Genomic DNA, 14,040 nt, shown 5'->3' with positions numbered 1-14,040 from the left:
TGTTAACACTGAGTCCAATCTGAATGGTGACCTTTGATCTTCCTATACTTGGATAATTATATCTTTCTCTGGTTTGGGTCTTTTATGTTATCTCCTTAGCTACGCTTTCTGGCTTTTTGACCTTCTCAAGTCCCTCTTGAGTTCCAGTAACCCGAATATTTGCTGTCTTAATGCTGTCCCAAAGTTCCTGCAAAGTCTTCAGGCCTGTTTAAATTTTGTTCTACTATGTTTTTTCAAATAGGCTGCATTCTCCGTTCTTTCTGATCCTTCCTGCTTTTAACAACTTCTATGGCATTTCAAATTTCAGCTAGTGTACTTTTTGTTTCCAGACACATTGGGTTTTATTTCCATACCTTTGATAAGCCTGTTTGTTAGAGTATTGAACTGTTTCTAAGTGCTTGCTTGGAAGCTTGGAGGGTTTCTGTAAATCAAATTTGTGTTGAATTCTGCATCCATGAGGTTAGAGAAATTAATCGGTAACTGCGTGGTTTTTAGCACCTTATTTTGTTAGGTGAAGTCATGTTTCCCTGACAGTGCACGATGCTTGTTGGTATATGACACTGTCAGAACATTGAAGGACTAGATGTTTTCTTCAGTCCTTGTAACCAGGTTTTGCTTCTAACTTTCCTTCCTGAAATTTTAAGCAGCAGCCTCTTATTTTCTGAGGCAGTGAACAATTCTGCCATTTCACCGCTAGATGGTAACCTAAGTCAAGATTTGCCATGTGCTACATTGCTATGTTGGTGCTTAGCACCAGAGAAAGCACAATTCTGCCATTGATATGTTTAGAATAAATTGGGGATGTGTTTTCAAAAATGGGTAAGGGGAGAAATACATTCTTGAAAGTCTCTACCTGGCGTCCTGGTAGGCCTAGATGGCCAGCCACAGTCTGGGGCCAGTGGTCAGGATCCTTGGGATTCCACTTGGTTCTGCAGCCTCATGCAGTGCATTGGTATCTGCTTTCATTTTGTGTTCACCTCTAAGCATACGTGTGTTATGTCTGGGGTTGAAGGAAGACTGGAATAAACAATCCTGTGGCCACCAGTGTCACAATTCTAGACCACACCTGAAGCACACAGACTGCTAAGTCAAGAAGAGTGCTGCATGGAAATATAATCAGGCCCCACCCTGCCAAGGGTTTCTTGCTACTGAGTTGGAGTCCTGGGCTTAGACCACTGCAGCCAGCCACTGGTGATAGTGGTTGGGATCCAAGTCTGATGAATTGGAGATTGTGACTTTTTACTTGGCGCCAAGGGAGGCTCAGGGCGCTTCATCTGTGGGTGCTGACCTAGATACAGGGACCGTTCTGATACACCAAGCATTAGGATCTTACAAGCCTGACATGGAATTCCAAGACACATCCTTATGATTACTTTTTGTGCCCCATTGTCTCTGGGGTGTGAGCCAGGCCCATATGCAGCAAGCTGGTAGTGATGCGTGTTGAAGCGTCACTCTGCTAGGGCAAAAGTTTCCACCTAATGAAAGTGGAGAGGCCCCAGAAACAGGCACCGGTTAAGTGATTAGGATCTTGGGGTGCTGTATCTTGAAGTGGATCTGGCACACAGATCCAAGGCAAAGTCCTATAGTCACTTTCCTTTCTTGTATATCTCAGTGGCTGGAGCTTTGCTCCACTGTCTGTCAGAGGAAAACGATGATGGAGGCAGTTTCTTGGCTGCCTGGTAATGGAGCATCCCGAGGCTCAGTCTGCACTGGATGCAGAGTAGGAACTATGGGACAGTGTCCAGCATAGTGAACATAGTGGATCTGGTACTGGGTGTTCAAAGCTCTCAACATCCCTCTTTCTCCAGGCTACCCTTCTGGGAGCTCAGGGAGCTTACTTTTTGCCTTCTGCCTGTCGTCTTAATCCTAGGGTTGATTCTGTGTTCTCACTTGGTATCCTTAGCCTTTGGGGAGGAAGCCTAGTGAGCACTTAGCTACTCAAACTGGTGTCTAGGGATAGATAATTTCTGGAGCATTTCATTCAACCATCATTCTGCTTGACCCCCCCCCCCCCGACTGTCTTTTTACATGTTTACAGTTCACTTTAGTATTTTGTGTATATGTGAATTGCCTATACAGTTGAAGTGCCTTTTAAAATATTTTGACTGTGTTAAAAAGGGTTTTGTACCTTGTTCCTATTGCAGTTCGTTCACATTTTGGACATACGCCATATAGCAATAAAATACATCTTGACTATCTTCTCTCTCATAGGCTTTCCTTTTCATTCTCCTAATGGTGTCATTTGACAAACAGAAGCTCTTTTAATGACATCTAATTCATCTTTTCTAAATATTTGGAGAGCGCTCTTTGTTTTGTGTAATGTTTGACTACAGTGTCTCTATAGTGTTTTCAATGAAATAATAAAAGTAGAAAATACATTAAAGCTAAGTAAGTTCTTAGTATCCCTGAAACAGCTTTCAGGGTCAAGATTGTTAGAACATGGCAATAAAACCAGGAGCTCTCCTAAACTGCCCTCCTTCCCTTGTCGGAGCCCAGCCCAACACTCTAGGCTTTGCTCAAAGTTTTTTCCTTCCAGAGATGCCTGCAACCCGTCTTCCCCGTGGTTCATTTCAGGCAGAACCTAGCTGGGTCATTCCTTTTGTTGGTAACTTTGTAGGCTGAATCGCACTTTCCCGCAGTCAGCCCTCCAGAATGTGGAACTCAGGCATGCAAAGCAGAGACTACACAACAGACAGTCATTCACCAGATATATTTGAAGTCTAAGCTCTTTGAGCTATACACGTGCACAGATGATTCAGTTTGTGGAAATCTTCCCCTTCCCCTCCATTTTTCAACTTCTCAACATAAAATAGTGCTAAGGAGGTTTGCATAATGTGCGTCATGGAAATGCTGAGGCAATGCTGACTTTTCAGTGCTAGGAGATTCCATTGGAAAACTTCAAGGAGTCCTTCCCATTTCTTAGCTATCCCAGGAGAAGTTCTTCCTCTCCACCCCAAACCCAACCTAGTAGAAGAATGACCTGTCTGACACCGGATAACACTGACATGGAGCAACACATTTTACCAAGACGTACCCACCTGGGTCATGTGCTGTGCTGAGACTAATTCGTGACTGCAGAGAATGGTTACTGCAACTTTACTTCATTCCATACCTTAGATGGAAGCATCTGATGTATGTGTTAAAGCATGAAAATACCATTTCCAAACTTCTCTCTCATCTAGATTTCTTAACCTGCCTTCTGAGAATTCTGGATAGCTTAAAAAGTGGCTGAGACTCAAGCTGTCAATGTTGGCTCTTGTAATTGTGTTTATTGGAGAGTAGCCTTGTCTTCCGCTAGAGGGCACTGCTTCTCCACTAATTGCGCCCTCAGTCGTTCTTCGGCTAAAGAAAACACCAAACCCATCCAAGGCAAAGGGAAGTCAAAGCAATTGCTCACAATATACTCCTCAGATTGTATTTCTAAAAGGAGTCTTCATTTTCCTTTTCGAATCTCAGGATTTTTCAAGCAGTGCTCTCCTCAGCTTCACCTGTACTGCATCCAGTACTATATTGCTGTATTCACAGTAGAACGGACTTTAATTTCTGAGTGATCAGTCTATGTTTTAAGTTTCAGATGAAACTAGTATACACCTTAGTCCCAAACCACAACCACTCTTCGATCAGTTGGCTGCATCATTGTTCTGGTATGTGTTTCTGAGGCTCGGGTAGTGAAAGTACTTCCCCACTCCATCATAATTTGCATCTAAAGGAGTTCACTAACGTACAGGAGTAGATGAGACCTGGCACACAGAGCAGAAGGTGATGGTTCTAAAGGTGTATCTTCTGTAATGCACTTGGGCATAGAGAAATAGAAAAGTCACAGACAACAAAAACAAGTGTGTGTGTGTGTGTTTGTGTGTGAGAGAGAGAGAGAGAGAGAGAGAGAGAGAGCGAGAGCGAGCGAGCAATGCATGAGTAGTACTGGCATACATTCCTCTAGCATCCTTCCTCATTTAATGTTCTCAGCTGCAGTGCATTCTGGAGGTTTAGCTCTGACACCTGTATCTTCATTTAAAAACAGTAGTCTTGATAGCAAAGATGTTGGCTAATCATTTATATATTGGCATGAGACGTTTTGTGTCCCTTCAAAATTCAGCATTATCCATAATAGAGTAATAATATCAGCTTATCTGTGTTGGCTACGAATGCATTCAGAAGCAATGCACATGTTCTCAAGCAGCTAATGGTTGAACAATCACTAAATAAAAAACATTCAGATTTTCAAAAGCACAGCTGAAATATTTGTACAAGTATACAAAGAGAAAAAAATTAATTCAGACACCATGAAACTTTTGTAATAAATAGATTTTTCTGAAATAGGTCTCTACCACCCTGGACAAGCCTCCCCCATGAGACTGGGAAGATCTCATGGAGTGATACTCAGATTCTACTGAGGAATTTCTTTGGGGCCAACCTCAGTTTTGCCTCCAGGAATTTTAATAGGGCTATTAAGAATTGACTTAAAATAGTGAATCTACTCAAGACTGATTCAGCTGGGTGATCCTGATAATTTTCCTAATCTAGGTAGGACATGGCTGGACGCTGATCATTTGACATACATAATATCCTTAAACAATGAAAATAAATGCTGGTGACCATGCATGTCCTGGGAATGTTGGGATGCAGAGGACTGAGTGAGACCAGATAGGGGTATCTCATGCAGTCAAATTCAAGTTTACATATGGTCCTATTTATGTGGCAGGAACAAAACAACACATACATCAGGACTGGGACCGAAACAGCACACAACAACACAGGTGCTAATTGTCACCGTCTCTGACTTAGATCAACATGAGAGAACAAAAATAGCTGTGTTGATAAGAAAATACTACCTTTTGTCCCCTAGAACTCTCTAAATAATGGATTATATTTAATGGGCATGATATGATCAGGAGACATATCACCATTTCCTAGCCCTTTGTCCAAGAGGCCGATTACAAGGAAGGAATCTCAAACAACCGAACACCCAGGGATTTAAAGGCAATTAATATTTTTTCCAACAAATGGGGGAAAAGCATGATAAAGAGGAGATAGATGTTATCAAGATGGAGCAATAAGCTCAGTTGGACACAGAGGGTGGCAGGCCGGGACGCCGCGTTTGGATGATTTTTGGCTTTGGGGAAGTCTTTGGATCCTCCTCTTCCTCTATGTCACTGTCACACACATGCACGACCACACTTGGCGTGGACTCAGTCCCTGCGTGGAGCTCATACTTCTCTCCTGAAAAATAGGAAAAATGGAATTGAGGACAGGGGAACACTTTCAAGGCAGATTCTTTGGCAGGGTTTTGTGTGGTTGTGAGATCATCTCACAGGATCTTGGGAAACCTGTGGTCTTTAGCACGGTCTACCTGGGGCAGCAGAAAAATGGAATGACGGCAATCTGAAATCTGCCATGGATCCCAGCTTTACCATCTACCAACTGCACAAGCCTGAATTTGTCACTGAGCCCTTCATGCCTCACCATCTTCAACTATCAATTTCAAAATGTTGCCTCCCCTCCATAATTCTATGACAAGGACTGAATGGGTCAAATAAGTTTCTAATTCCCAGCCTTGCTGCTAATTGCGAAGTAATGTGGAGGCACTCCTTGCATTTTTGTTGTTGTTGCTGTCTGTGTTACATTTTGGATAAAATGGCCTCTGAGTTTCCCTTTAGTTGCACATTTCTCACAGCCAAACAGCCCCAAGCTAGGCTAATGCGGGATCGTAGCTTGTCCAGGTCTTGCAGGCTTCTGGGTTACTGGGTAAGATAGATTGCCAAGGCCCTCTCTAGTCCCCAGAGTTCATCCAGACTGGCTCATTACACAAGTCAAATCAATAGGTTCACTGATGAGCTTTCTCTTTGCTTCACATCAGTGCTTCACATTATGGAGCAACTTCATGGTCTTGTTCATTTATGGCCACAAAAACTACAAAGCATAATAGAAGGTTATCTGAGTTTTATGAGAGTGCAGCCTGGAGGAGGCACACGGAAGCAGAAACTCACTACATAGCATGGTGAGCACTAGGAATGATGGGATATATTGCAAAGGACAATGGTACTACAGTATAAGGAACAAGTATCCCTAAGAGGCTTCCCAGCTGAGGCGATAGTTGACCTGAGTCTTAAAGACAAGCAGGTGGTAGGGCAAGAAAAAGGGGCATTGCCAGTTTACATGCCTATGTTTAGCTGTGCTGTTGACAACATACTCATCTAAATTTTGCCCTGACATCCTTCTCTTCAATTTTTATTCTTCATCAGTCATCAAAAATCTTCTAGACTGTCTCCCAGATACCTTTTCAGCCATTGGCTCACAAAGTTTCACCAGATAAGGTCTATATTCTTAGACTAGCTTAGGAAACTTTGTGTCATCGCTCATCATTTTTTTTCTAATGTCTCCAGGGATACTTACTTCGCTTTGGTCAAACTGGCTTGCCTTTTGGCTTCTAATTATGATGTCCTCATCTGTATGTCCACCAGACTAGCTGCTTTCACTTGGCATAATCTTCCTACACATGAAGGAGGTCCCTCAATCTTTCCAGGATACAGACCAGACAATAGCACCAAGGCAAGGAATCTTGCCTGCTGTCCCAAGTCTTTCATGGAGGTAAAATGGCCAGTGCAGTTTTTAGCCATTGTCAGTGACAGGGTCTGTCTACGTGCTACCAGGCACATAGAGGTAACAAGAGAAAACCTCCACAAGGCACACTTTTTAATTTGGAGAGAATAAGGACCACTCATAATGAAATAACTCTCAAAGTTCTACATGTCTCAGGGAAGGATACAAACATTTGGGCTAAGCCATTGTTGTGAGGCTGAAGTCTTAACCTCCAGATCCTATTATCCTGTCTGGAAATAGTGTTATTACAGACGATCAAGTTAAGATGAGGTCATCATGGTGAGACCTATTTCAATATTATTGGTGCTCATATAAAAGAGGGCAGGATTTGGACACAGCTCCACTCATTATGGAAAACACCATGTGAAGATTATAGTTACGATTCCATAAACCAGGACCTTGCAGGAGCTCAGAGGAGCCTAAGCCAATTCTTTTTTTTTTTAATAAGATTTATTTTTATTGGAAAGTCAGAGAGGAGGAGAGATAGGAAGATCTTCTGTCCATTGATTCACGCCACAATGACTGGGGCTGCACTGATCTGAAGCCAGGATCCAGGAGCTTCTTCTGGGTCTCCCATGTGGGTAAAGGGTCCCAAGGCATTTGGGTCATCCTCGACTGCTTTCCCAGGCCACAAGCAGGGAGCTGGATGGGAAGCAGGGCTGCTGGGATTAGAACCTGTGCCCATATGGGATCCCAGTAAATGCAAGGCAAGGACGTTAGCCACTAGGCTACTATGCTAGGCCCATCCTACGACGATTCTTTCCCTGATACCTTCAGAGAGCACATGCGCCTCTATACCTTGAATTTGGACTTGTAGTCTTTGGGACTGTGAGTGGTACCTTGTTGTGGCAGCCATAGGAAACTAATATGGCTAAACCCTGCTAGAACATTCCCTGTTACGAGTTGGAGCAGTCTTTGCTGGGCGTTCCTACTGCTGACATCCTACAGTGCAGAGAGGACTTTTCCTGGGTGGGGGAAGCAAACATCTCCTAAGGACAATGTGCGAGAAGTGTAGCATTTCCCTAGGCATCAGTAGCAGTTAAGAGGGCTGGAACCAGCCAGACCACTGATGTAGTCCTGATGAAGACACTGTGATGTAATGTCTAGATTGAATGCACAGTGGGCAGGTAGAATTGTATCAGCAAGTATTAAATCTCTGACACAAGTGAGCTGGCATGGTTACTTGGATATAGCAGGGGAGGGGACTGTCTGACCTGTAGGCTGTATAAGGCTCATGCAATCATTCAATCTGGCCCTACAACTGCAGGTGGACTTGAAATTTAGGAGAGAATTTTTGAGTTGGTAATTGTGTATAATCTGCAAATGGTATGTTAAATATGCAATCGGCCTTTGGAAGAAAAATGGTTCTGTCCCCACTTGCTCTGGTAGGCAAGGACAGGTTCTGAAGGAGAGGAATGACTGTCACTCATTGCCATACACTCTGCTCTCAGGTCCTGGGAGCGGGAATCCAGAGTTGGCATAGCCTAACCATATGGTAATCTACATGGTTAATACTTCCTAACTTAAGACAGCTAAACTTACCATTATTTTTTCACTTCATGGTGGAATGAATAGGACCCACATTCAGTTGAAGTCAAATGTTGAACTTGAGTCTTTTTCTAGGCTGGCAATATACAGTCTTGCCCTTTGTTTTGACATTTTCAGCAAGGCAGTAGCATTGAATGAACGTACAAACCCAGCAAATCTGACAATTATGAGGAGAAATGACCACACTGCTAAGCTAGGATGGTTGATAATGCAGTATTGACTTAAAGGTATTTTAAGCTTACCATGGATTTATTGTAGGTAGTGCCATAGCAAATCAAGGAGCAGATATAGACACCCAGATATGTAGTGAATGGTGTTCGTTAAAAAGTTCATTTAACTAGGCCCGGCATGGTAGCCTAGTGGCTAAAGTCTTCACCTTGCACGCACCGGGATCCTATATGGGTGCAGGTTCTATTCCTAGCAGCCCAGCTTCCCATCTAGCTCCCTGCTTGTGGCCTGGGAAAGCAGTCAAGGACAGCTCAAAGACTTGGGACCCTGACCCATGTGGGAGACCCAGAGGGACCACTGCATCCTGGCTTCAGATCAGTGTAGCTCTGGCCTTTGTGGCTCCTTGGGGAATGAATCAATGGATGGAAGGACTTCCTCTCTGTTTCTCCTCCTCTCTGTATATCTGACTTTTCAATAAAAGTAAAATACATCTTTAAAAAGAAAGTTCATTCAATTGTATAGGTCCCATTCTACTTAAGTTACTTAGGCCATTTCTTCTTTTCTTCCCCAAAGTGCCATGGTAAAAGGATAATTCAGTTATTTCTAAGGATGGGAACCTACATGAGAACCTGCATGAAACTTGCCTCAGAAGCTCTGAACCACATAAGGGTAGATCTGGTTTCCAGAATCTCCAAGCACTGATTCTCTGTCATGTGAAAATTTCTTGTAGTTGCTTGTTGAAAGCTTAGCAGCATGAAGATATGATCCTGCAGACTTAGCAGAATCCACAATTGTATCCTTTACCTCTGGTACTTCTGGGTAGCCCTATGTGTGTGGTGGTAGGGGCAGTTGTATGGCTTTGTGTGACAGCAGGAAGCTGTCATGCCGTGACAACTTCTCTCCTCCACATGGCACAACTTTTTATTGGAAAATGCTAATGGGGCAGGAAGTGAGTAGCAGAGCAAGGCAAAGAATCGTAGAGCATCTCTGTGCACTCCTAGCTACCAGTGTTTGTTCCTCTTTGTTCTCAGGAGAACAGTCACTTACTCAAAGTCCTAAAACAAACATGGACTGTGTCCAGCACACTCAGGATTTCCAGAAGCTGTTGGTCTTAAGGAACCATTTGCAATGCTGAATGAAAGGTACTCTCAGAAAGAAATGATTTCTGAGGAACCAAATGAGGTGGCTGTTCTTGTTTTTGTGCAGAGTTTCTTTTTCTCCCAAATTCTGCCTTATAAGAAGCAGGGAACCCCAGTAGGGCCTTTTGCTGCATTCATTGCTCTGCCATCTGTCAGCTCCTTTGGGAAGAATGTGAGAAGGCAGATAGCCAAACCAGTGGTGGAGGTGATAACAGCAGAGACCTAGGCCAGGGCACTGAACCAACACTGTGCTCCTTCATTCATCTTCTGGCAAAGAGGATAGTTTTTCCTCTTTTTAAAGATTTATTTGAGAAGCAGAGTTAGATAACACAGAAAGAGAGGTCTTCCATGTGGTGGCCTATTCCCCAAATGGACACAAGGGCCGCAGCTGTGTCCAGCTGAAGCCCAGGAACCCAGAGCTTCTATCGGGTCTCCCAGGTGGGTGCAGGGGCCTTAGCCCTTAGGTCCTGTTCTTCTGCTTTCCTACGTTCATCATCAAAGAACACTGGATTAAAAGCGGAGCACCCAGGAGTTGAACCAGTGCCCATATGGGAAGTTAGCACGGCTGGTAGAAGCTTTATTCGCCACTCTACAGTACCAGCTCCAGAAGCTAGCCTTCCCAAAGTGATAGTATAATTTATATAACAAATCTAGCCTTTAAATTTAAACTTTTGGCTCAAATAGAGAACATTCAAATAAAGATGTCTCCTGTTGCAATGTGTTTATTACTTTGGAAGTGGCTGTTGGCTGCTGGACTCCCAGAATGGGTGTGCTGGGGGCTACCTTGGAATGAAAGGGGCTGACACAGGTACACTCCCAGGATGCAGGGTGTTAAGCAAGGCTCACACCTAGTTAATAAAAGCAATGTGCCTGGTAGTAAAGGTATTTTATTGTGATCCCATTAACTCTAGTCTATTTTTGGAAAGTTTCTTACTATCACAATTGCAGCAAAGCTTAACAGCTGCTAAGAGCCCACAAAATAAAAAGAAATGGCTCTGATCTTGGCTAGATCGATCTTTCTTTTTTGGTCTCCTTCCCTTTGGGCTTCAGTTAATTCCTCTGCCACAAGAGCTGACGTCAATTCTGTCACTGTACCCAGGGGCCCACTGGAGCTTAGGAGAAGGAGCTGTTGACTCTGACCCACACAGTGAGGGGGGGCATTCTGCGTGGTACAGTGAAGTGAGTGAAGCTGGTCAGCATTGCTCTTTAGGGGAAGGTTCCTCTAGGACATGCTCATTTCTCTCTTGGTGTTCTGCTGTTTTTACCCTTTGCCCCTCAGGGTAAAGAAAGGCCACAAGAATTCAAACTTACTCCCCAATCCCCCTTGGCAAAACGCATTCATCAGGATTCTTGTCCATGCCTATGACAGATCTAGCACATTGTCAAAGTTCAATCTGTAAGGTTGGCATTGTGGAACAGTGGGCTAAGCTGTCACCTGGGACACAGGATCCGGTGTCAGGGTGTTGGCATGTGTCCAAGCCCTTCCGCTTCCTGCTAACCTTAATGCTGCACAGGAAGGCAGCAGATGGTGATCCAAGCACTTTGGCCCCTGCCACCCACATGTCAATTTAGGATAAAGCTCCTGGCTTTGGCTTGGCCCACTTTCTGGCTGTCATAAGCATTTGGGGAGTGAACCAGTGGAAGGAAGATCATCTCTGTCTCTCCAACCTTCATGTCACCCATTGTTTTTCCTTTCAGATAAGTAGATGAAATAAATCTGGTTTTTTTTTAATCCTTATCCATGCCTGTGGAATTGACTGAATTGGCCACAGTTCCAAATAGAGTTCAATGTTGTCTCCTCTTCTCACATGGGGACAATGTCCTGATTTCTGAAAGTCAAGAGATGGGCAGGAGAATGTGCCCAGGGCTTGTTTCCCATTCTCGTGCTGATCAAGGAGATGAGAGTGGTGGTTCTGGCAGTCACAGAACTGCTTGAGTGGTGGCCATCTGATGCAAAGGCCACCATGAGTTCCCCAGCAGGCACCTGTGAGTTGTGCATTGGCCCCCTAAAACCTCTCTCACATATCTGTATGTTGATGCATGAATTGTAATATTGAGCATGATTCAGGAATGTGCAGGTTGGAAAGATACGCAGAGCCATATCACTGTGTATAAAACTCGGCGTTTTATACACTTGACTCACTTCCGAGACTTTGGTGATGGAAAAGAGGAGCAATCTTTCTAAAACTTCAGTGCCTCTAGGGACAGGTTCTGCCGAGGAAGAGAGCACCGCCACACTAGAGGTTTCCACAGGGGGTACACAGTGTACCACGCTGTGGTGCTCAGCATCTACCACTGTTCTCAGAATAGCCTGCCTGCCTTTACGAGGAGCTGTGCACCGGGCTGATCTGATGCACTGACGTCTGTCAGCTTCCTGCTGTTTCCCAAATGCACATCTCTAAAGCATCATCATTCATCCTACCATCGATCTATGTCTCCTTCCCAGCTGTCACATTTCTCTTGGAGGTCCTGTAGCTCTTCCAGTCTTCTAGGTGTTGGCCCTCCTGGAGTCCTCTTTCTCTTTCATCCGTGTGGTTAATCAATCACCAAGCATAAAATCACTGTCTCTCTGAAACATTTCCTCCCTCTGCATTGTAGCCTCCTAAAGACCCCAACCATGACTCCTCCCTCCCTCTCTTTCATTCTGGTACTATCAGTTGGGTCTCCCAATCTAGGAATGAATCTTCCCTGCCATAATAAGCTTCCTAGAACAGTTGCTGTCTTTGCCTTATCACAGCTGGTAATGTGACTCTGAGAAACATGACATTTCCATCCTCTCAATTTCCTCATCAGTAAAATGAGAATAACAGCCGTGTCACTGGAATACTATTAAATATGGCCAATGATCTTAGACATCCTTCCCAAGTTGCATATGATTACTTAGGGTGGTATCATTTGATATCAAATAATTTCTGGCTTCCAATATGATCAACTGACTATGTCGCACAGTACAGAACTGGGTGGCTGAATAATCAAAGTAGCAGCAAGCAGAGGTCAGTGGTTCTGTCCAAGTCCCACAATTGGAACAAACAGTTGCGTATCATGTAATCAGAGCCTCGGAATGTATCTACCCTGTCTCGCCGAGTCGCTGGCTCCCCTTCTCTCTCTCCTCACCATTAAGTTTCTCCTTTTCCCCTTTTCCTCACTTCCATTGCCATGGAATGATAAATCTTAACTTGCTGTTTTAATGAGATGCCTGATTTTTCTGAGATAGTCTGAGGCACTTATTTATAATGCTTGATTATACCACCTATTGTTTTATTCATTAGTTATTTTGTCCAGTGATATTTCACATTCCAAACCACAGGGAAGCCAGACTTGCTGCCATTTGGGACACCTGGCAGTAAATGCCAATTGACATATGAAGGTCAAACAACAAGGCCACGAGAGCATATTTGCATAGTGTCCTCTGTGTATCCCCGCATGAATGGATCCTGCTGTAGTGACACTTGAATACATATGGCTTTTCAAATAAGCTTACACCAGAAAAGGACAGGTATCCATTCCTATTAGTAGTGATCTCTTGAGTGGGTAGGATTTAGTAAAGGGCTCTAGGAAATGTAAAAAAAAAAAAAACAAAAAAAACCAGCTATTCATTGAGTAGTTACTACATGCCCCCATAGAGTTCTGTGACTATGCCACATAAAATAGGTATTTATTACACCCTGCGAGTGTGGGTTCCAAAATGTCTAGTTATAAGGGAGAGAGCTGGGATCACAGGAGTAGCAAATAATAGAATCGGGATTCAAATTCAGGTTACTGTATTCTTTGGTGCTACCTCTCATTCTTCACCATGTTTTTGTCTCCTACAAGGGATTCTATTCAAAGGGAACCTGTTTTAACCTTTAACATTTTAATTGCAATGGAAATTTTTCATATATATTATCTAGCTAGAGAGGATAATTTGTTCTGAACATTGTTGGTTTTGGCCAGCTGTAAGTTATGCTAGGCACAGTGTCTTCAACAATGGATCTTCTCAAAAGACAACACTCAGTACATTATGAAACAGACTATAACTTATCAACTGAGTTCATTTGCAGCTTGAATGGCAGCTTTGCACTCTGCAAGAGGATCCTCTGTTACCCCCTATTTTAACCTTACCATCTCTTACATTCAAAGTGAATTCTCAACAGGAAAACAATACATTGCATTTCACTGTGCTTCCCAAGGTCAGTCATTATATCTACTGCTGCATGTATTCATTTAGAATTCTTCTAGAACTTTTCCATCCTCTACTGAAGGGTGTTCCCTCCCCTCAAACCTAGGTAGGCCATATGGCTACAATCATGAGCACAAGATGGCAGAAGTCATCATTGTGACTTCTGAGTTATGTCACAAAGTTCCATGTATTTCCTTGAGCTTTCATGATGATTATGCACAGAACTCCACCTCCACGTTGGAAGGAAGCCCAGGTCACTCTCCATGAACTCTGTCTAGGGAGGAACTGTCCACGTTCGCAGCCACAGCCAGCACCACCTTGCCAGCCATGGGAGTGAAGCATCCTGTAAGCTATTTGTCAGTCCTTCAGATCAACCACCACAGCAATGTAACATGGAAGAGGAACCAGCCACTTGAACCTGGCCCA

At 43.7% G+C, this 14,040-nt stretch overlaps 1 protein-coding gene across 4 annotated transcripts in view; it reads right to left on the bottom strand.

Annotated features, from left to right (window-relative positions):
* Positions 1-4,407: 4,407 nt before the first annotated feature.
* RCAN2 (regulator of calcineurin 2) overlaps positions 4,408-14,040 on the bottom strand; it is a 263,810-nt gene continuing 254,177 nt past the window's right edge. For all 4 annotated transcript variants that reach the window (XM_058662292.1, XM_058662290.1, XM_058662294.1 and 1 more), the window contains one exon: positions 4,408-5,220. In XM_058662292.1, the coding sequence (XP_058518275.1) occupies positions 5,060-5,220 (161 nt within the window). In that variant the 3' untranslated portion in view covers positions 4,408-5,059. The remainder of the gene's footprint in view (positions 5,221-14,040) is intronic.

Source organism: Ochotona princeps, chromosome 1 (assembly GCF_030435755.1).
Source record: "Ochotona princeps isolate mOchPri1 chromosome 1, mOchPri1.hap1, whole genome shotgun sequence".
Taxonomy (NCBI): Eukaryota; Metazoa; Chordata; class Mammalia; order Lagomorpha; family Ochotonidae; genus Ochotona; species Ochotona princeps.
The sequence above is the reverse complement of the archived record's forward strand: the minus strand, read 5'-3'. Positions and strand labels throughout refer to the sequence as shown.